This window comes from Urocampus carinirostris, chromosome 8, assembly GCF_059441175.1.
Source record: "Urocampus carinirostris isolate Australia breed hairy pipefish chromosome 8, RoL_Ucar_1.0, whole genome shotgun sequence".
NCBI lineage: Eukaryota > Metazoa > Chordata > Actinopteri > Syngnathiformes > Syngnathidae > Urocampus > Urocampus carinirostris.
In genome coordinates this window covers 22361584-22384345 of record NC_142356.1, presented here as the reverse complement: position 1 = coordinate 22384345, position 22762 = coordinate 22361584, and the positions used below count along the sequence as shown (strand labels likewise).

The 22762-nt window shown below is 40.7% G+C and overlaps 1 protein-coding gene across 1 annotated transcript; it reads right to left on the bottom strand.

Moving 5' to 3' along the window:
* Positions 1 to 4129: 4129 nt before the first annotated feature.
* Positions 4130 to 7401, bottom strand: LOC148361249 (uncharacterized). The gene is made up of 2 exons (XM_088341991.1): positions 7026 to 7401; positions 4130 to 6421 (listed from the first exon to the last, which is right to left on the bottom strand). The coding sequence occupies exons 1-2, from the start codon at positions 7174 to 7176 to the stop codon at positions 5205 to 5207; spliced, it is 1368 nt and encodes a 455-aa protein (XP_088198117.1). The 5' UTR covers positions 7177 to 7401; the 3' UTR covers positions 4130 to 5204.
* Positions 7402 to 22762: the final 15361 nt, after the last annotated feature.

The following is a 22762-nucleotide window of genomic DNA, read 5'->3' as shown; positions in this document are numbered from 1 at the left end:
ATATCCTTTGGAACTCGAGCCAATCTAATCCCTTACTGTCAATTCAAAGGCTTTTCTTAATCTGGAGCCAAAGTGCTCGTTTGGTGCCGCAGATAAAACGCTCCATATTGATTTATCCAGGAGCAATCCTGCGTCGAGCGATTAATTGGATGAGACAATAAGGAAGTCGGAACGCATCTGCGCATGGTCGCATTCGGAATACATTAGCAGCACAACCTTGAATAACCCTCCTCACCTTCCCCCTTCTTTTCTTCCTCCTCCTTCTCCAGGCCTAATGTTAACATGTTTGCATTTGTAACACCTGGCAAAGATTTAATGGACTAGATGTGCTACCATTCACAGCGGAGGTCTGCATCGTGAGAAATCTTAGCGGCAGACATATGCCCTTCTTGCGCGATTACTTAATGGCCTCTGCAATTATGCATGTCTACGGGAGCTGGCAACATAAATGTCAGTGGCAAGGAAAGAACTCATTTATGCCTTTTTTTTGTAGGCCAAGCCAGGACTTGCAGTTCGATAAAGACGACATCGGTGAGCTATACTGAGCACCATTTATAATATGCAAATGGAGACGCAAGCGCCCAAATGCAGAAATTTCATCCGTGGACAGAGTTCAATGACTCTTCAGTCTTCAAGTGTTGGGATAATGGTCACAGTGACTGCACATTGCTGGTATTCAAAAAGCTCCTCTATCCACTGCTGGACTGCTTTTGCCACTAAAACAACACAGTGTGGTATTGTAAATGTTAATAGTCAGCAGAGGATGGAAGGTATACTTTATGGTGCTTCAACTGTCATGGTGGAAATAATCCGTGTATATTGTATCTAAAGAGTTTCACCATTTTTAAGCAAAAACACTTTTTTCTGTCTTAAGAAGACATTGTGTATTATTAAGCGCCTGCTAGGGGTAAAAAAAAAAAGCTACATTCATTAAAACAGAACATAGCAGTCAATGACAAAAACGAAACATAAGTCACTGGAAAATTCCCCAAATCCCAGGTTTATCCTGACTAAATCCTGCAGGTGGTTTGATAAGTCTCAAGGCCTCCCCCAACATTAAATCAGAACACCAATTAAAAGAATGTAGCGGCTGTTTAACGACCAGAGTTTGGAGAGTTACTTTAAAAATGTAATCTGATACAGTTTCTAATTACCGCTTGAACAAATGTAATCAGTAATGTAATCTAGATACCATAATACTGCAGTAACGTAAGTGGATTACTTTGAATTACTTTTGGATTACCGCAATACCAAATATTCTAATAAAGGACAAAATAAACTGAATATATATACGATTATAAAATTTTGTTCAAGATAAATGATCAATGTAACCTTGAAAAAGGAATAGAGGAAACAAAGATCAGGTAGTTGCTTGTAGTCCAACAAAAAAGTGCTCACATTTGAATCACATTGTATAGTGTATTGAGCAAAAACAAAACGTTCTCTTCCACATTTTCTTTTTATTTAAAAACTGTTTTTATAAAGCTTTTGTTTTTGTTTTTTGCAGCTTCAGACCGATTTAGTTTTTTTTTTTTTTTCTCCGTCAAGGCTGTTTGAAAATCTTGGGATGCCGACCCCAGGACATAACACATGAAAGTTTCTAAGAAATTCTATTTCATTTATGTAAAAATTGCTACAGGGAGACAACCTTTGATAAAAACTCCGACTTACAGTACAAAAAATAATGATATCTGTACTTCTACACTAAAAGTGTGACTACTTTTGTCGCGTCTGTCCAACTGGCAAGCTGCCTTTTAACACTGCTCACAGTATGTTTGACACTTACGAGTCGCTTGGGGCAACCGGCGTCGGCTCAACCAAATCGCAGGAACAAGTTCGGCGTATTTGAGACGCAACCGCTTACGTCACGTCGCGCTACGTTTTAGAATGACGCAAAGAGATCATTAAATGTCAGCAAACTTAAGCAGGAGAAAAATGTCAGCATTTACACAGAAGGGAGATTGAGCTAAGATTCAAACCAGAAGCCGCAGATATGCCAGGCAGACAGGTCAACTACTAGTACAGCGTTCTGCCTCAAAATGATATTTTATCATGAATTTTCTTTGGAAATGGCCGTTGACATAAAAAGGAATCAAGCCGATGTATTTGCAAATTATACTGTATTTAATCTGTCACTACGTATTCACGTTATCTTCCACACAGCAATAGGAGAACATTAACGCCATTTAAAGCATGAGATCGTTCATGATTCTTGGGAAAGAAAAAAAAAGATAACAGACCATAATCACTGCCTGTAGCTAAGTGGAAATGACTCTCCTTTTGAAAGTGCAAAGCAAAGAATAGCAAGAAAGGATCAAATTATCGCATCGGTGTGACACACAAAAAAGTACTCTAGATGTTGATTTTCTTAAGGAGAGAAGAAATGTCATTTCTGGAGTCGAGAACGGATAGAACGGTGGCGATGGATGAAGTTTGCCTTGGTGGGCACCATATGTGTAACCAGCCCGTTATTGGGGGTGCTGAAGCACCCCTAATTTCAACCAAAGCACCCCCCAAAAAATATCAAATTTTTGAAATTCCTTAAAAAAACAGGATAGGCTTAAATGGTATGGGATATGCTAAATAAAATAAATAAATAAATACAAAAAAATAAAAGGTGGAAAACGCAGCATCGGAAATGGTCCATTTGATTCCTAGCACTGCTCTCGCCCCCTCTCTGCTCCTTTTTTGCTCGGTTAGTGTCACTTGCAGGATCGCGGCAGAGTCTGTGGAGGCTCGGTGTATTACATTGAAGGTTTGTTAAACAGGAGTTATGTTGAACAGCTATTTCACCACACAATACCAGGACTTTGTTGTCATCAACAGATATTAGTGCTAATTTTTGCTGCATTGTCGAATGCATAAATGATCAGACTAGCTAGCTTGGTGATGTGTGTTTTTGTGTTCACTAAATATTGATTTACAGTATATAAATACTCTGATTTAACAAAACCAAGTTAGCAAGCCATTCTGGCCATTTCAGGACAGTCTTAAGCACACATTCCCTTAACCACTACGGTTGTAGAGGCACCATTTCCTGTGGTGTGTCTTTGGCAAGTACAGCCTGTTGGCGCCCATTTCTCGACAGGCCAACATGTGTTTCCACCCGTACGCAATGAAAAAATTAATTAAAATGTTATTTGATGTTAAAACAAATCTGATTTAAAATACACCAAGATAGTAAGCCTATCTCAAACGGGGGATATGTAAGAGCATTCCAGGTGCTACGTGACATTTCAAAATAAGCTTTTATATTGAAGTTGAATAGAGAGATCTGCTATTTGCACCACTTATCATCAGTAGGGTCGTGAAGTGCTGGAGCCCATCCCAGGTATCTTTGGGCAGTGGGCAGGGGACACCGCGAACTGGTTGCCAGCCAGTCGCAGGGCACCCAGAGACAGACAATTCACTCGCTCATTCCCACCTAGGGACAATTTGTAGTGGCCAATTAACCTGACATGCACGTTTTTGGAATGTGGGAGAAAACCGGAGGAAACCAATGCAAGCATGGGGAGAACATGCAAAATCTGCACTGGAAGGTTTGTAGCTGGATTTGAACACATAACTTTTAGAACTGTGCCGCAAGCACGCTAACCATTTAGCTGCCGTGCCACTTAAAGCCCACATTTTTGTTTTTGTTTTCTTATTTTACTTACACACATTCAGCTAACATGGAAGACCGGGTGGGCTCCACCAGGCTGTACTTGCCCAAAACACACCACAGAAAATGGTGCCCCTATGACCTTATAGATAAAGGGGTCCAACCAACTAACCAACCAAACATTTAATACATTTGGATTTTATAAGAATCAATAACATCAAACACAAAATGCCACTTTCTTTGTTCTTGTACCAACGCATGCTCAAACAATCAATGTTTGAATGCTTACCTATACTGAATACACTTATAACAGTCCGTTGTATTCTTTGTTATCAGAATTCAGCTTTTATAATAAAAAAAAGATTGATGTCAGATTGTCTTCGTCTTAAAGTATCGTACCTGGCTTTGAGAACCTCCATGAGTAATCAATATTTAAAGTTTAATGCTGAAAAATGTATATATTTATCCAAGGTGACACATACATCCATCCCCCAAAAATATGTTTTAAATGATACACCAGGAAAAATGTAGCAGTTGTCAGAAAGGTTTTATTTTGTTCATCATCATCATCGTCATAAAAATAACAACATCAAGGTCATGTATTTTAAAAACCGTATGTACAAATTCGAACAGTTAATATAACTTAAGGCGAGTTAAAATACTTTTTTCTTTTTTGCTGTACCCTGTCAGTGACAATTTCACCAAACTGTCAATCTTTTCATTTCTCTATTTCAAGTTTCAGCATCTTAAAAGCGAAAAATACATGACGTTAAAAAAGTCCTTCACTGAACCCGAGCTTGCAGCAATGTGCGCTACCTGAATACTCGAAAGATGCGCTAGACGGTTCTAGCTTGAGTCAACACTTTCTGTACATGTAAAATACTTTTTTTTGTTTGTTTTCAACAAGTGCACATCAGCCCAAGCTGAGAAAAAGTCCAGGATATCAAACGGCGATATTTCAAAAACTGAGTTACTGAACGAGATAGCCCTCAAAAACCAATACATTATTCAGGATTTTAGAGCACTCTGGAAAACGAGGCTCATAAAATATACACTCGGCTATAAAAATACAAGGAAGTACAGTAATACAAATATATTTATTTGCCATTCATTATATATCTTTCACAATTGAAACAACACAAATTCCAATGACAAAAAACACTGACGGCTAAAAGATAGGAAGTATAAACAGATAAGTCACTATGGTCAAAACCATAAATATATTAGCCTACATTCATTTTAATAACACCCCCTCTAGAGTGTCGTGATTGGAGGAGAGTGTGCTATATCCCAGATATTTAAAGAAAAAAATCAAACATGCATTGAGCATCATACTCCAATAACCGGAAAAAGAGGAAAAAATAGAACATTCTTAGTTGAAAATCTCCATAGAAATCTGCAAGTGCAATGCAGCCGTTGGCAATGAGAGGCAGGATGAGGAGAGCGAGGAGCTGTCCAGATGCAGAAGTGCTGAACGCCAGTAGCCGCCTTTGCCTCAGCCGTCACCGACTTCTGACCCCTGAGGGTCCAACTGTTGCGCTCAAAACGAGAGTCGCTCGAAAGATCCGAAAATGTTGTGCCTATAGGTATTAAAGGGATGCCCTCAAATCCCCTCCGGGAGGGTGAAGGACCACGCATTGGGAGTTACTTGTGGCTTGAGCTCCATTTTCTCCTTCTGCTTCTGGTGCACGCGGCCGTGCCGCTTGCGCTCGTCGCTGCGGGCGAAGCGCTTACCGCATACGTCGCACGAGAAGGGCTTCTCGCCCGTGTGGGTCCGGGTGTGCGTGGTCAGATGGTCGCTGCGACTGAAGCTGCGCAAGCAAATGCGGCACTGGAAGGGTTTGTGGCCCGTGTGGATGCGAATGTGACGGTTGAGCTCGTCAGAGCGAGAGAAGCGGCGGTCGCAGCTCTCCATGGGGCAGGTGAAAGGTTTCTCCTTCGGGGGACCGTTCGTCGACGAAGATGCCGTGCTTTTTCGGGCTCTGGTGGGTTTTGGGGGGGTGGAGTTAGAAGTAGAGGTTGTGGCACGAGCAGTGTAGTTTTGGGCAAAGGAGTCTGGCAGCAAGGAGGAGTAGAGGATGGAATCTATGGTGCTGGGTAAAGCCGGGGAGGCGTATACTGGGTCGCACTGGTTGGACTCACCTGGGGCTTCAAGGTACGGCTTCAACCCCAAAGGCGGGGGAAGGTAACCGTTGTAGGTGTAGCCCTGGGAGCAGGTGTCAGAAAAACACTGCTCCTGCTTGATACCGCCCTCCACTTTGAACTCGTTGTCGGGGTTGGGGCACATGGCGGGGAAGGTGTCCAAAAGCTCTTTCACGTCCACCTGCTGGTCTGGAGGGAAGTCGCTGGACATGGGGAAGGTCTCCGAGTGGAAGCCACCCTCCAAGCAGTCCGATTTGCAGAAGGACCCCCACTCATAGCTCTCAAACTCGTTCTTCACCACCACAGGGAAGGAGGCGGCCTCCGATTTTGGCTCGGTTTTGGTGAAGCTCAGCTGGGAGGTGGAGGGCTCCGGCGCTGGTGGGTCGGAGGTCGGGTAGGACCTCTTGTTGTCCCCAAAATGCCCGCCATCAGCCGAGGGTGAGTAAGAAGCCCCCCGAATGTTGGTCTCTGAGATCTGTGCGGTGGATATGCCCACGATTTCGGTGATCATGTTGAGGAGTGTCTCAGTGGTGCATGTAGTCCCCTGAGAAGCTTCCACGTAGAAGCTTCCCGAGTAGGCGAGGGAGGACGGGGTGTAGGCGTCTTTGGGGCCCTCGCAAGGGTTAAACGCATATTCCGAGTTGGAAGCTTCAGTTTTCAGGGTGGCCGGCGCTCCTTCTGTCAAATCAGAAACGAAGAAAACTTTTTCAGACCAAATTGTTCCGCTTTCTAAGAAGGGAGGAAAGCGACATTACATAAACACCCGCGCACGTTGCGCGTAGAGGCGGCATCGCCAGTGTCGTCGTCATACCTGTCAACTTACACATTCTCCCCCGTTTTTTGATCATTTAAAATTGTGTATTCCGTATAACAATTTTTGTACATGAATCCTTTTTTCCTTTTTTTAACTCAATGTTTTTGTCAGGACGGACTATAGTTGCCTATTTCGGCTCAAATCCGGACTGTCTCGTTCGCTGGTAGCAGACGACTACGTCGTTGTAGAATGATAATATTGTTGCGGTATACTAGCAAATTATATCCTCTAACAAACATCTTCTGTGCGTATTGTTGACACAAATTACGTGTTTTGTATTCTATAAAGTCTGTCGTGCTTCGAGTAAGTAGGTGCCGCTGTGTGTTTATTATCGCATAATAAATCGAATTGCAATCAATAATAAAGAGGAGCCGTTGGCTGAAGTTGACAGGTGTGCGTTGTTTCCCCCCATTGCTTTCCATCGAAACATTCCCTTACATGCAACAACCCTAATGCATTTGGACTTACCGTGGCCGAACTGTGCAGGCACCGAACGCTCCGCATCACCGAAAGCATCTCGATTTTCCTTCCTCGCGTCCATACCCAGAGAAGATCCGCTGCAGTTGTCAAACTGAGGATAATAAGAATCTTTCGCGTTCAAATCCATGTTGTTCAACATAATGCTGCACTTCAAAAGGTCCGCCTCGAGGAGAGAAAATCGCAGGGAAATCGAAGGTGTCTTGCTTTTCCTTCAACCCCCTCCTCTTTTTGGGGGGATAGTGATCGACAAATGATCCCCGAATGTGCTTTTTGGAAATAATAATAATGAGAAAGGAGGAAAAAAGAAATTCAATATAATCCTTCTCGTCCGGAGCTCTGTAGTCATTTGCTTTCTGAGGTGCTCGCATCGCTCCCCTTTTATACACTTTGGCGGCTCTACAGCCCTCCTCCCCATTCATCAGCTCCAGTGAGAGGATTCCCCGCTGCGTGTAAACTTCATGCCCATATAAGGACAGAGGATGTGACGAGACTGTCCTTTTCCTCCTCCCATCGCGGCCTTTCCCTTCCCTTCCTCGCCCGGACTTGAAAGGATGGAACCTGACGTTGCAACAAGTGGTCGCCCGATTCAGCTCTGGAATAATCCTGCTATCCCGGGGTTTGGCAACCCAAAATGTTGAAAGAGCCATATTGGACCCAAAAAATAACAAAAAACAAACATGTCTTTTGGGCTGCAAAAAATCAAGAGCTTTATATAAACCTTATAATGAAGGCAATGATGTTTACCATATCAATTCCTTTTATAAAACATTTTTGAAAAAGCGCTACTACCTGTTCCTTATCCAAAAGGTCGTATTACATTTCGACTTATCATAAAGAGCAAGAACGATGAAAGAGCAATACATTTCATTTTATGAACAGGTAGAGCAATTCTTTATACATCAAAAAAAAAATGGCTCGATGAGCATAAAAATGGAAAATTTGCAAATATAATCATTAACCTTGTGCGACGATGGTATTATTGTTTTGCTTTCATTTTTTATCTCAGTTATCTATATTCTTATTAATTGTGGTGTACATAACTGTCACATTGGCCATGGCGCCCAATTGGCCCCCTCTGTGTGGCGCCAGCTTACATCACGGTTGCCATGGCGCCCAATTGTCCCCGCCCATGGGCGCCAGCTGGAGCTTGTTGACAGATTGCTCCCTGTCAGTATTTAAACGCTGTCCTGTCAGTCGTTTTTGGTTGGTTCGTCTGCGAATCTCCATTTTGACATAGGAAGCCCTGTTTTTGTCTGTCCTGTGTTTTTGTTCTTGTTTTCCTCTCAGCCATCGATCTGTTTTTCCCCCGCTCTCGACTCTGCCTTCCCTCGCCACGGAAATACCACTTCCGCTTTTCGAGCAATCTACCCCCCGTGACCAACGATCTCCGGATCGAGTGTGCACGCCTATTTTTTTCCCCCCAATAAAACTGAGTAACGTTACACGAGTGGGTCCTGTTCTGTTCTGGTCTCTGACAATAACTTCCCAAATATTCGTCTTGCTGACACCATCTTCTGGCTGGAATAATCTTTGCGGCTCCTTTTGTCGCACGTGCAAGTATTTGAAATTCTGATATGTGCCCGGATAAACTCTTCCTATTTCATCTGTTTTGGGTTTGGGGTTAGCATTTGGACTGTATTCAAAATAGTGATTCTATTAATTTCACTATTTTTATCCTAGGATAAATGAAAACCACCATACGGGTGGAGAATCACTCTCCTACAACCACGTGGTATCAATACTAAATAATTGGGGATTAAAAAAAATAAGACTAACTATTATTTTCAAAATGTACGTTTTTAGCCTTTTTTAAAAAACAATTGTTGTCAATGATGCCATTTCCGCATGAGATTAACGATTAATTTCTGCTGAGAGTTAACAACAACAAGCTAATAATAGCGGTTGTATTTTATTAAAAAAAGACTCTCTACATCCCTTTTACAGTATTATCAATCTGTTACCCATTTAAAGCATTTACTCTCCTATGGGGATTGCGTTCTGATTGCTCCCTAGCTGAGGCCGGACTGCACATTTTCAGCAGTTGCAGTGATTGCTTGCCTTTGCTCGGTAAAGGCCCCCTCGCTCTGGTGCTACGGCTGTAAATTGAGGGTCGCTTGCAAGCCTAATCCCAAAAGCAACCCCTGGCCTTTGAAAGCGTCGGAGGGGAGTCGATAACACCCCTGATGTGTTCACTGGTTGAACCCAGCCGTTCACATGACATTTCAACTCCCCGAGCGTTTTTATTTTTATTTTATTTTTCTTCTCCCTTCTCTCTCTCGGATTCTGTTGCCAGGTGAACTCGGCGGTCATGCTTCCTACTACATAAAGTCGATACTCTTTGATAGGCGGCGCGGTGTTCGACGGACCTCTCGCTCAAGACGGCAAAGAGCAAACCTGCAAACACATAAGCACACAGAATGCAGTATTTTTACGGGCAAGGAAATGCTTAATTCAAGTGATATCAGTTGTGACATAATCAAAAACTTAAAAGAAAATGGTAAGTAGGTTAGGTCAAATATTGGCACATATAGTATAGTCTGTGAAGTCAGGGGTGTCCAGACTTTTGAGAAAGCGGCCCAAATTTGGTCAGATGAAAACGTGTGATGGGTGACTTTTCAGCCTGACATTCTTTGAGAAGCCTTTCACCCTCTGTCAAAGGTTTGCAGTGCTTAGCGATCAGCGTCTTGAATTCTTAGCTCGCCTTTGTAGCATTTTTGTTTGACTCAAAGTGCTGCTACGCTGTTAAGACAGCTTTAAGTTACTTTACTTTTTCACAGAGTTCGGTTCCAATTTGTTTTTTGTAGTCAGCAAGTTTCGTCTGGCAGTGCCTTTTAATATCATATTCTTTAAAAACGGCCACAGACTTTTGGCAAATTAGGCAGATGCAGTTCGGATTCCATTGAAAAAACTCAAATTTCCCCTTCTTCGGGAAGATGTGGCCCTCACAGTCAACTTTCCTTTTTTGACTTACAGTCACTATATTGGAAATTGGGTGGGCTAAAATTCTCACAGAAGCCAAGGTGTCCAAAGGGTTACTCAATATTATTAGCGAGCCAGATATTATTAATTCTATGACAGAGGCCAAGGGCCAGTAAAAATGTGATCACGGGCCGTAACTGGCCCCTGGGCCGGACTTTGGACGTTCCTGTGTTAAGTGACTATCCACCATATACGAGTCAAATCACATTTTTGTGTTCATGACGGAAAAGGGCTGCACAGGAACGCAGGTAACCCTATACACTGCCCTAAACCTTGACACGTAATATCACCCAAAATGACTGGTCAAACATTTTTTTGGTGAGATTTGACCCAAAATTGTCGTTTCAGTTAAACATAAGGAATATTACTCGAATAGCTTTTTTTATCTTCACAACATTGAGAAGATTCGCTCGATGCTGTCCAATTCATGTGTTTGTTACTTCTCGTCTCAATAACTGTTATGTATTGTTCTCTGGTCTAGTGCAAAATGCTGCACTTAGACTTTTGACAAGGACTAATTTAAAGTTTGATCATTTTACAGCGATTTTAGCTGCCCTGCTCTGTGATCTCGAGATTTCATTTTAGGGTACTGTTGCTATCATAAAAAAGTCTCGACTCGAAAAAATGCTGGTTTGCTAGTGGCTCCAAGAGCCATGAAGAAATCTAGAGGTTCAAGAGCTTTCTCTATTCAGGCCCCGGGGTTGTGGAATGCTCTGCCCTCTAAAATACTATCTGTAACCTCAGTGCAAATGTTTAAATCTAGGCTTAATACACACATATTTTATTACTTAAGAGTAATGTTAACCTTGTTTTTTGTCCCTGAATGAAGAAGAGAGGCCTGGATGTTTCATGATGCATGCATATTGGACCATCTAAAAACTGCTACATCGGTCAGGATTTTGAAAAAGGAAGCTGTCTTTCAGACATATTGCACTCCGTCATTACCTATACTGCATCTGTTGACATTGACCGTATCGACTGTTGATGCCCTTGCAACATTCTTTCAGCCTGTTCGTCCTGGAAGGAGCTTTACTGCATGTGCGACCCTTTCTCAAGGTTTTTTTTTCCTCATGCAGAGCTTTTTCAGGTTTCAGACAAGGAGATATTGTAATGATGGTCTGTGCAGCTCTTTGAGACTTTATGCAATTAAGGGATATACAAATAAACATGACTTGACTTGACTTGACTTGTCTTGACTTGAGAAGGGGCCAAACATGAAGTTGTAGGGCTTCCAGGACAACCAGGGAGCAAAGGAGATGGAACATGAATGGAAAGACTGCTCAATATCAACATTAACAATAAAGCCCTAGACAGCAACAACTGAGCTTTCCACTGTTACAGTATAGAAAAAATGATATGATGTATATAATAAATTATTTCATTAATTTTGTCATTTTACAATCTCTACATTTTTCCAAGTCATATCTGTTTTGCTGTAGGGGAGAGGCATTCAGTTTTGCCCTGGGTATTATCAGACAACCTGAAAAATCCCGCAAGATGCAGACAGTATAGGACTGGGGTGAGGACGGTGTTTTGGGATTTTTTTACTCACTTAAGACTTACAACAGTCAGCTATTTTGTCAACACTTTTTGTGAAGAACACAAACCGCTCTAATCTTTATTCACAAACCCGGAATATATTCCTCGCAACACGTCCTTTCTTAAAGGGACCATGAGTGATCACAGACAACAGCAACAAATGTAACAGACTTTACAATACTCTGTTTTTTTGTTTTATTTTTTTGAATTGTGATAAAATCTTAAACAGAACTGCTCTGTCCAGTGATGGTTTACTTTTGCTTGTCTTGTGGCTTAGATATTGATTTGAACACATAGGGAAAAAAGATTGTCCTCATTCACCATGTTAACTTCCAGATCGTTGCAAAAGGCTCAAAGTAATGGAATGCATGAGGGCCAGATTCTGCTCTGCGGACTCCAAGATAGTTTTTCTCCATCGCCAGCCAAGGGCCAGGCAACAGAACATGGTAAGACAAGAGTAAGAGGTCAACAACAATCATGAGATATAGTGTACACACGCTGCCCTACTTACGAACGAGATCGTTCGTAAGTTGAATTTGTTCATAAGTTTCTTCAGTGCTATATTTTGTATGGAATGTATGTTAAGATTTATATAAGTATGTTTAAGGCTTGTATAAGTAACCTGTATTGTTTTGTACTAAAAAAATAAACACTTCATAAAATAATATGCTCTATAAAGATAAATAAAGTTGAGTGAACTTACTTTTGGAAGATGCGATTCAAGAGGTCCCCCTCCCTGGTAAAAAGTGGCAGAAAAAAAAGCTTTCCGACTATTTTCTCAACCCCATAAAGCTTTCTTATTCCACTTTCGTTTCAAAAGAAACGTCCGGCCCCTTCTTTACACTTTACACCAACCATATTGAATGGATGCACAAAATATTAAACAACAAAAACATCAAAGTTCGTAGCGCGCTAGCGATACAGAACACGTTGTTATGTTTACACACGAACCAGGAAAGAGAAGATGGATTCCTTGTTCGGGGTGGATGCTGGGTGACCTCTCACAGCGCCACGCGGCAGAAAGAAGCACTACAGTACTGTCCTCTACTCGAAGAAAGGTGCACATAATACAAAATCTGACTTACAGAAATGCCCGTATATTCTTCGATATCCCGAAAAAAATGTTCTTTTCTACCGTCAAATGGTCGTAAGTAGGGGAGCGTCTGTAATAATACATTCTAAGTCTAGATTCAAACATTTTGTTTGTAGATCTTATCTCTGAGTACAGAGCATTCCTTGGCAATGGAGAACGCTTTGCAGATTTCGTCTTGGCTCTTGGAATCACAAGGAGTCCAGCATTTTCTGAGTGAAACCTCCAAGCAAGAACCTGTCAAAACCAAACAAAAAGATAAGAAGGGCCAACACCATGCACACATTTGCATGTTTGTGACAAAACCTTTAAATAAATTCTTAAATGGAAAGGGAGTGCAAGATTGGGGTGAAAAAAACAAATTTAAAAATACTTTGTCCGTATTCCTGGAAAAAGAATTGATTCCAGCTTTTTTTAATCCATATTTATGGGTGGCAAAATCCCCCGAAGAAAAATACACCCATTTCTTCAAAGAACCGTGGGACATCAGTGCCATCAACTGATGGATGTGCATTAGTTGAGTTGTTCTCTACTTTTTGGGAATTTTTTGGATGTGATTCATGTTTTTCTAAACAAAAAAGTTGATAGTTGCAATCAAGGAACACATTGGAGAGAAAAAGGATTAGTCTTTGGTGGCAATTAGCTTTGTGCTGTGTCTTTCAGTACACTCAGGCCTGGCTGCTCAGCACGATGTGGCCTGTTAAAAAATAATGTGTCAATAATAAGAAAAATAAAGAGCATATACACAAGCTGTTACCCTTCATTCTCTAAATGTGTCACCCATTCCATTAATTACAAAAGAACATTTTTAGTTTTTCATCAACGCAAAACAATGTTATTTTAAAATGTAGATTATTTTCAAATAACATTAAAACAATGTTATCAAGCAGATTACTGGAGGGAGGCCATTTTATTCTCCTTCCAAAATCTGTATTGTGCAAACTTTATGATTGCATTTTCACACGGTCAGAAAATGTTTAAAAAAATACCACCCATGCGTATGGACTAATCAATACTGGTAAGAAATTGACTAAAGCGTGAGCAGGAAAGACTTGAGTCAAATATCTAATTTTGGTAAGAAACAAAAATATTCTTTCCACCATGTTGCATAACAATAAATATCAACAAATACATAGTAAAAGGTAGCCAAACAATGAATGCCTAGAAAGAAAACATATATTATGAAAATTCTAAAATGATTGATAGAAGAAGTGTCCAAAGTTATTTAGTGAATGGGTCTCAAATAAACTTTTGGCTTCAAAATGGCCTCCTTTTTTTGAGTGATTTGTTAATTTTGCGATGTGATGTTTGTTGTAACATACCTGAACATTAAGAATATATGTGTCACGGTTGCCCATTGCCCTCACTTGGCCACGCCCGTTTGGCACCAAGTGTGGCTTGTTGCCTGATTGGCTTCCCACCTATTTAAACTCAGTACTCTTATTCACTCCTTGTCGGTCCGTCAACGAACCTCTGCACTTGCAAGATTTGTGTTTTAACCCTGTCCGGTTTCCTGCTCGTGTATCCAGTATCCGGCATTCATTCCTCCTGTCTCGTCCTGTCCGGTATCTTGCTCCAGCGTCCGGTATCGAACCCGTCTGTCTCGTCCTGTATGGTATCATGCTCCAGTCTCCAGTATCCGATATTGATCTCGTCTGTCTCCTCCTGCCCAGTATCGTGCTCCAGTGTCCAGCATCCGGTATCGATCCCGTCTGTCCCGTCCGCGATTGTCGCATCCCTGGCATTTGAGTTCACGCGCATGACTGCCCCATTCCCGTAAAATAAAGCTTGTGTGAAAACGTTACACGTCTGGGTCCTCCGTCTGTGTGGGTTCTGACAATATCTCTATCCATCTACCCTGGTCATATGCTTCGAGAGGGGTGACCAACAGACAAACACATACCCAAAAAACAAAGAAGGCAAAGAATATGTATAAAAAAGTAAAATAAATCAAAAGTTGATTGATTAATCTGGTATTCTGATTAATCAAATAGATTCTGAAGGTTTAATTCATCTTATTCAGCCTATTTAAAATTATTTTTGTTGTCTTTAGTCATCAATTGCATTAAAATAGACTTCTAACTTTTGACATACATTACTGTCAATTGCACAGAATATGTTAAACTTTGCATTGGAGGCCTGAGCAACATTCCCAACTCTCTACTTTGCACTTCTACCAAAGAAATCTCAGATGATGAAAAAAAACTTTTCTTCCATGAGCACCGCATCATAATTAATCACTTCAATGAGAATAATTCACATGTAACTTCTGACTCCGAACAAAAGCTAAATGGCCTTAAGCTACTGAATTTGAAGGGGGTGAAAAACAGACAGATGCAATCAGCAATGCGATGTCTTTGTGCCGAAACGGATTGACATAGGAAATAATGAAGTATGTGAGTCACGTAAAATCGAACACAATACACACAATACAAGACAGTCACTCAAATCGTGTTATTTCCTCAAACGCCGTAATGAGGTATCGGCGTATGCGACGTCACCTTCGGAAGGCGGCGGCGATTGATAATAAGCTAGAAACGCTTTGCCACCACTGACATTTTTTGCAACAAATGGCTTTTACTTAAGATCTGTGCTCAAAATTCCCGAAACCTGGGAATGTCACGCAGGGCGGCGGAAGCTTCGAGTAACTCCGAAATGCTTCATCAGAGAGATGGAGTAATGGATTTACAAAACGTTTGCAGTGTTTTTTCACATTAGTTTGCCAAGAAACTTTGTCTGGTGTGCCGCAGTAAATTTCCCAATTACTGTGGGACCTCGGTTATCGCGGTTAAGGGGGACCAAAACCACCCGCGATAAGTGAAAATCCGCGAAGTAGCGGCGCACCTTCAAAAATAAATAAATAAATAAATAAATTATTATTTTTTAGACCCGGTTAATGGGGACCAAAACCACCCGCTAAAAGTGAAAATCTGCGAAGGAGCAAAAAAAAAAAAATCTCATCTCATCTCATTATCTGCACCGCTTATCCTTATTAGGGTCACTGGGGGGCTGGAGCCCATCCCAGCCATCTCCGGGCAGTGGGCAGGGGACACCCTGAACTGGTTGCCAGGCAATCGCAGCTGCAAATCACATTAGCTCTCGCAGCTAGCTGCGTTCTTCATCGACGCACGAGCCGAGTGATCACCGCTAAGATTCGTACAGCTGGGCGATTTTACGTCCGCCCGGGATAATCGGAGACAAATTCACGACAGGGTTTTTACTTGCGCCGCACCGCGGGTGCCGTTCAGTCGCTCCCACGAGCGAGCCCCTAACCCACGGCACGGGTACTTTCGGGCGCGATACGCACGACACCGACACAGTTACGGGGGTCCCGCGCACGTCCGCCGCCTTTCGCCCGCCGCGCGCGGACGGCCGCCTGTTGTCGCGCCGCGCTACTGGGGTCGTCAGAAGAGCGGGCTCCCCCCAGTTACGGAAGTAGCCCTGTCACGCCCGCCGCCTTTTTTCGCGTCGCGCCGTGTGACGCCGCGTCTGCCAAAGTTGCTCTGTCGCGCGACCCGGGAGTGAGCAGGTAAAACAGGTTAAAAATTGAATCAAAAAAGTAATTATAATCAAATATTACCCAAATTAATTGCTTGTGTAACTTTCAAAGTCACAAAAACTTTGCATTGTCATTTTGAGCTACAAACAAAGGACAACAAAAAGAAAACTTCATAAGTTTAAAGTTTAGTAGACAGAGAGAAAACACCAATGGATTTTGAACTTGCAATGAGAACAGGGGAGCCCAAACTTCCAATAAGAACCTGTTCTAATGGCCCTTCCCTGAGCCTTGAGCCTCTTCTCAAGGGCCATCACCACCCTAAACTAGCGTACAAAACAAGGAAAACATACATGTTGCGACATGTTTTGCTTTGTTGCTGATAAATGTTTGTGCACAAAACTGTCAGAATGTCCGGATATCTTTCGTCATCCCGAAAAAAATGTTCTCATGTACCATTGTTTGTAACACGAATGTTCGCAAGTACATACCTGTCAACCTGTACGTTTTTGCCGTACAAAGTACGTTTATTATGCATTTTAAGACGTGTACAACGTACAAGAAAATCTGTATGGTAAAACGCAAATTTGTCAATTATGGGTACCATCCGGCAGACTATCACGAATTGGCACATCAATCAAGTCAAACGAGTTCGCCGCGGTAGCCTCTATCTCGGTATCGTTTTTTTCGTTGCAAACGAAGCGAGCGGTTTGATGCTACTGTATGCATGTGTCTGCCGCTGTAGTGCCTTATTTTGACTCCCCTGCAACCCCGCCCCCCCTGCGCTTCCGACAATAGCAATCGTATTCTATACAATAAGCTTATTAAAACAATAAAGCTATTGTTGGAAGCGTAGCAGAATGCGCGTTCACGTGAGGGGGGAGGATTCTGCAGGGGAGTCGAAATTAGGCACTACACATCAATGGTTGATATTGTAGTTTGGTTTACAAAATAGAAATGCCAACTATTTTTTTCCTCCAAAAATATCTTTATTTACAAATTTAAATTTAAAGTGTTATTAATGGATAGTTTAGTTACGCTGATAACAATTGTTCTTTATCTATTTATTTCATTTTATTTTTTTATTATTAAGAATATGTACGGAATGATATAACGGAACACGTGTACAATATAACATGTTAAACTGCATAAATAAACACGTTTGAAAAAAAATACGGTGTAAGATTTTTTTGTATTTTGTAAGGGAAAATACGAGAGTTTGTAAGGGCTTGGAGCCGTGGAAGTTGACAGGTATGCAAGCAAGGGAGCATCTTGCGACTTATCTGGGGATTCTTGCTGCTACTAAACGTTATTGCGCTATCTTTACGATGTAATTTTATTTTGCATTGCACAGTGGTGGTGTCAAAGTTATTTCACATCGTGAGCCACACATGGCCTCGGTGGATGTCAAGTGGGCCAAACTACTAAAATTATTCCATACATGCTATAGAGGATTTCACCATACTTTTATTTAGCGAAGCTGCTGACTAACTAATTTCCCATTTTTTTAAATCATCACTGTAAGTTTTCATATTTACAGAGCTGTATTCTTCATTCTAAGGCAGCATTTTACAGGCGTTAGTCAAGTCTGGACTTTTTATCGTTTTTGTTCCTGATATTTAGCTTCTTTTACGCCTGTACAAATGATTCAATATCAGGTGTCATGTCCTGACTAGCTGACACTTTAGAATGTCATTTAAGTGCTTGTTTGTGAGCTTTGAACACATTTTTGTTTTATTAATATTTATTACTGAGAAGATTTGTTCACAAAAGTAAGTTGCTCCAAACATGCACAAAATTCTATCAGCCGGGGCTGTTAATTTGGGGTACTCTGGTAGTGGATGCTGATAAAATTTGTCCAGACCTACGGAGGCAAATTTGCCCTTCAAATTTGCATCACACTTTATTGATCGAAACAGCACCACTCTGCCTCCTATACGTGAATATAATCTTATTACTAATATGCATTCCATGTCTTTTGTGTCAATTTTTTCACTTTTGAATTACCTTGCGGGCCTGATTGAATCTCCTTGGGGCCCGGTTACGGCCCGTGGGCCGTATGTTTGAGACCCATGCTCTAAAGTCTTTATTAGCTGTTGACCCAGGAGTGCCATGGCTAATCTTGTTGCATGCAGTGTTTCACAACGCGGATATCAATGACAATAAAAATTATTCAATCCAGTTACTTTTATTACGGTATATCTCCTAGGTTACAAAAACAGAGTCGCCCTGAAAGGTGTGGATATTAAATAACAACAACATGATTGGCCAAAAGCTGCATGGCATGGCAGCTGAGTGGTTACCGCGTTTGTGGCACAGTTCTCTGGTTATGGGTTTAAATCCTGCTACCTAACCTTGCTGTGCGGGGTTTGCACGTTCTCCCGGTGCTTGTGTCAGTTTCCTCCGGGCGCTCCTGTTTTCCTGACGCATTGAGTGATGGTGTCACTGTGCATCGTTCAACCATTCAATAAGGTGCTGTGGACTGATGAAACTAAAACTGACTTATTTGGACATAACAAGGGGCAGTATGCATGGTGGAAGAAGAACACAGCATTCCAACACTTGCTACCCACAGTAAAAGGTGGTGGTAGTTCCATCATGTTGTGGGGCTGTGTGGCCAGTGCAGGTACTGGCAAGCTTGTTAAAGTTGAAGGTCGCATGGATTCCAGTCAGTATCAGCAGATTCTTGCGAACAATGTTCTAGAATCAGTGACAAAGCTGATGTTGCCCGGGGCTGGATACTTCAACAAGACAAACACTGCTCAAATTCTACTAAGGCATTAATGCAGAGGAACAAGTATAATGTTCTGGCCATCTCAGTCGCCAGACCTGAACATTTTTGAAAATCTGTGGTGTGATTTAAAGCGGGCTGTCCATGCTCGGAAACCATCAAACCTGACTGAAGTGGAGATGTTTGTAAAGAAGAATGGTCAAAAATACCTTCAGCCAGAATCCAGACCCTCATTGGTAGCTATAGGAAGCATTTAGAGGCTTTTATTTCTACAAAAGTAGGATCTACTAAATATTGATGTAATTTTCTGTTGGGGTGCCCAAATTTATGCACCTGCCTACTTTTGTTCAAGCAATTATTGCACATTTTCTGTAAATCCTATAAACTTAATTTCACTTCTCAGATATGAAATTTCCCTGTTTGAAATTATACTGTCGATGACATATAGGTTGGTTTCACAATGCTATGTATGATCTGCTTAAATGATACCATATCTTTGTCAAAACTATCAATAGACGTTTTATATTTGCAGATGTTTACGATGTTTAATATTTCTTATTCAGCTACTCCACACAAAAATATGCTTTGATTTTATTTTTATGTCAGACTCGTTTCGTTTATTACTGCATGCGTGGATTTTTGAAGCTAGTTCCGGCTCAACATTTACAAAAAAAGCCAAAATTATTCTCCACAATTTAATTTAAATTATTATTGCCACTGTTGTTGTCGGTGAAATAGTTTGGATATGCATTACTTACATTATTAGCTTTCATCATAGTATTTAATACTCCCCAAATACCTTTATTATTGCTTTTTTAATGTTATTTAATAAATTGGTAAAATATAATTTCTTCCGATCTCTTAATATGCCTGTCAAATAGTTTTATATGTTTTATATCAGGATTCCGCTTCCTAGATTTTAGTCTTTTGATTCTTAGCTCTACTTTTGCTCAGCTAGTGTCACTTGCAGCATAGCGGCGGAGTCTGTGGAGGCTTCAGAGTATTCACTTTAAGTAAAATGAAAACAATTTTTAAAAAATACCCAGCCAAGCACTCTGGGTGTTGAGCTACCCCAAGGCACTGAACTTAAACTCTCCTGTGGGCTGCAGAAAGCAACGTGTTAAGTTGAAATGATGTGACTGTTCATCAATGTCTTGTTTTGCTCTTTTGCTTTACAACTAATACATATTATTGTATTTGTATAATTGTTAGTATTTGCATCCTACCCTAAAAATGTGCGTGTTCATAAGCTATTTTATCTTTACTTCTGCACAGGGTAGAAATGAATATAACGCCCACAACAAAGGGCAAGGAGGGGTTGTATTTTGTAGTTATTGACACCGGTCATGGAAGCTTTCAAACGCATGCTTGTGCAAACCTCATCTTAAACACATGTATGCTTTTTTTCTCATTACGTAAGCTTTGTTTTGTTGATGATTGGCGCAACATTCTGTAATATCTCCAGAGCTGGAGGGGGAGAGAAAGGTAAATCTTTCTCCCTTTTTTTTCTGTGCACTGTAAATGCAGAGCCATGTTATTTTAAGGCTCACTCCTGGACAGGGTGTGGGAGTTGCGCTTGCAGGTGGGTGCCAGCTTTTATACTTGAAGAGGCAGTGAGGAGTGACTTCCCTAAGGGATTTCACTGCAAGTGAGATGGAGTACATTAGATGGACAATACTGCCCTGTAAAATTATTATATTTCTTTATTTGTAACAGAAAAAAAGTGGTGATTATGTTGTGTTGGGACTCCAAGCAAGACGACAAACACAGCATGCAGGGTTTCACCTTCTGGTTCATGTCTGGTAAGGCACAGTCAGCTTTACGAATAAATAAACCTACATCTTATTCATCATTTGATTGGCAAAGCAAGAACTGTAGCATAAAAAAAATCTATTGTCTTACCTTAACTTATTAATAAAGTCTATTCGCTGCTCCTTTAAAATACAATAAAACATCAATGGTTAGGTAATTCACAGTTATCAAAAAAGTCAATGAACTTAGAAAGAAAATTACTGGATGGCTTGACTTGCTGGTAGCTTCCTAATACTATCCCTAATTCTTTTTTGGGGGGCTGAGGTGTGCTCCAAATCAGAACGCTTGCTCTCACTATCGCCTTCTTGCATGAGGCAAGAGAATCGTGTGCCTCACTGCATCTGCGGACACTTGGCATAGTTACATATTGATTGCAATAAACTATTGATATTGTGAACCTTCAGCAATATTTGAAAAGAAAATCTAAACAGTAAATATATTTTTAACTTTACATTTCCATAATGACAGGTGAGGCAGAGCTTTACCGGCCTCCCTTGACTGCATAACACATCTATTTTCATGCTCTGTCTTCTATTTGGGGGGGTTTACAAGAGCTTTTTGTGCAAACTGAAGTCTACATTATTAGAAATTAGTAAAGTCTCCATGCATGGTGCTGCATTATAGTTCAAAATTTGCAGGCTTTGGTTTACAAATACATGCTTTATGTGTAATTGAATACAAAATGTTTAACAGTTATTTCAATAAGAAGTGCAACTACCAAGCATTGCTGCAAAATAATTTGTTTTTGTGACCAATACGGTACAGCAATTATTAAAAATGGCTAGTCTTCCAGCACTGCGTTGTAAATAATGTTTTCTGCCTTTTTTTGCCTTTTTAAAGTCTTTATTACATGTTTACCCTGGACTGTCATATCCAATCTTGTTGCATAAGATGTTTCACAACGTTTAAATCAATAATAATGAAGACAATTCAATTCGTTCATTCATTCCAAATTACTTCATCATTGCATTATTAGTTTGCGTTATTTAAGATAATAAAAAAATCACTAGATTTATGGATCTTAAATGATGTCCTTGATATTTAGAAAATGTTTTTTCATTAACCAATATAGGACTATTTTTAACTCTTGGAAAAAATTAATTGACTCCCGAAGTTCAAAATCAAGATGCCGCAGCGAGGCTTTTAATTAAGACAAGAAAGTTTGATCACATAATCCAGATTTTAGCTCACCTGCATTGGCTCCCTGTTAGCTAAGGATGAGATTTTACGGTTCTATTGGTAGTATACATAATCATGCATGGACTCATATCTTTCAGATTTAAAATTCCCCCAATGTTCCGGTCCAGAGCCTTCGCTCTGAAAACGCTGGTCTACTAGTGATCACAAGAGCCAAAAAGAGATCTGCAGGTTCGAGAGCGTTCTCCATCCGGGCCCCGGTGCTGTGGAATGCTCTTCCCCCTGAGATTCGATCTGCAACCTCAGTGGAAATGTTTAGATCTAAACTTACAACACACTTCTACTCTATAGCATATGAATAACCAATATTTTATGTTGACAATATCCGTGTATTATTTGCCCTCATGAAGGTTTTAGATGAGGGGATGGTGTCATAATAGTCTGAGGTTTGCAATAATCTATGGTCTGTGCAGCCCTTTGAGATTCTTTGTGATTAAGGGCTGTACAAATAAAGATGACTTGGCTTGACTTGACTTGATTGAAAAAAATGATGGTTTTATGATGAGACCTAATATACATAGAAATATTGCTTTTGCATGTATTTTAAGACAAAATCTATGTTGGAAAATGTGGTCTGATGAGACCCGAGTCAGTACAAACACAACAAGAAGTCACAAAAATAAACCAAATATTTAATATAAATAATCAGAGAACCTCCAAATTTTATTCAAACTAAACCTAAGACATTTTATTTAACGGGACTACATAAAATAATAACTTGCTTTATCATTTCAAATACAAGTTTTCTAACTTTATTAATATTTTACTTACTATTAGTGTCATGATTTGCCAATTGTCCTTACCTGCGCTTACCCTTTAAGCCCCAGCTGCCACTTGTTCTCAAATTAGTCCTCCTCCTATTTAAGCTCGTCATTCTTGTT

Bases quoted from the DNA above. Each gene is read 5' to 3' on its own strand.
- LOC148361249 (XM_088341991.1), bottom strand. From the start codon at position 7,176: ATGTTGAACAACATGGATTTGAACGCGAAAGATTCTTATTATCCTCAG. The intron at 6,422-7,025 runs GTAAGTCCAAAT...CTGATTTGACAG, and splicing joins GCCTGCACAGTTCGGCCACG to AAGGAGCGCCGGCCACCCTG.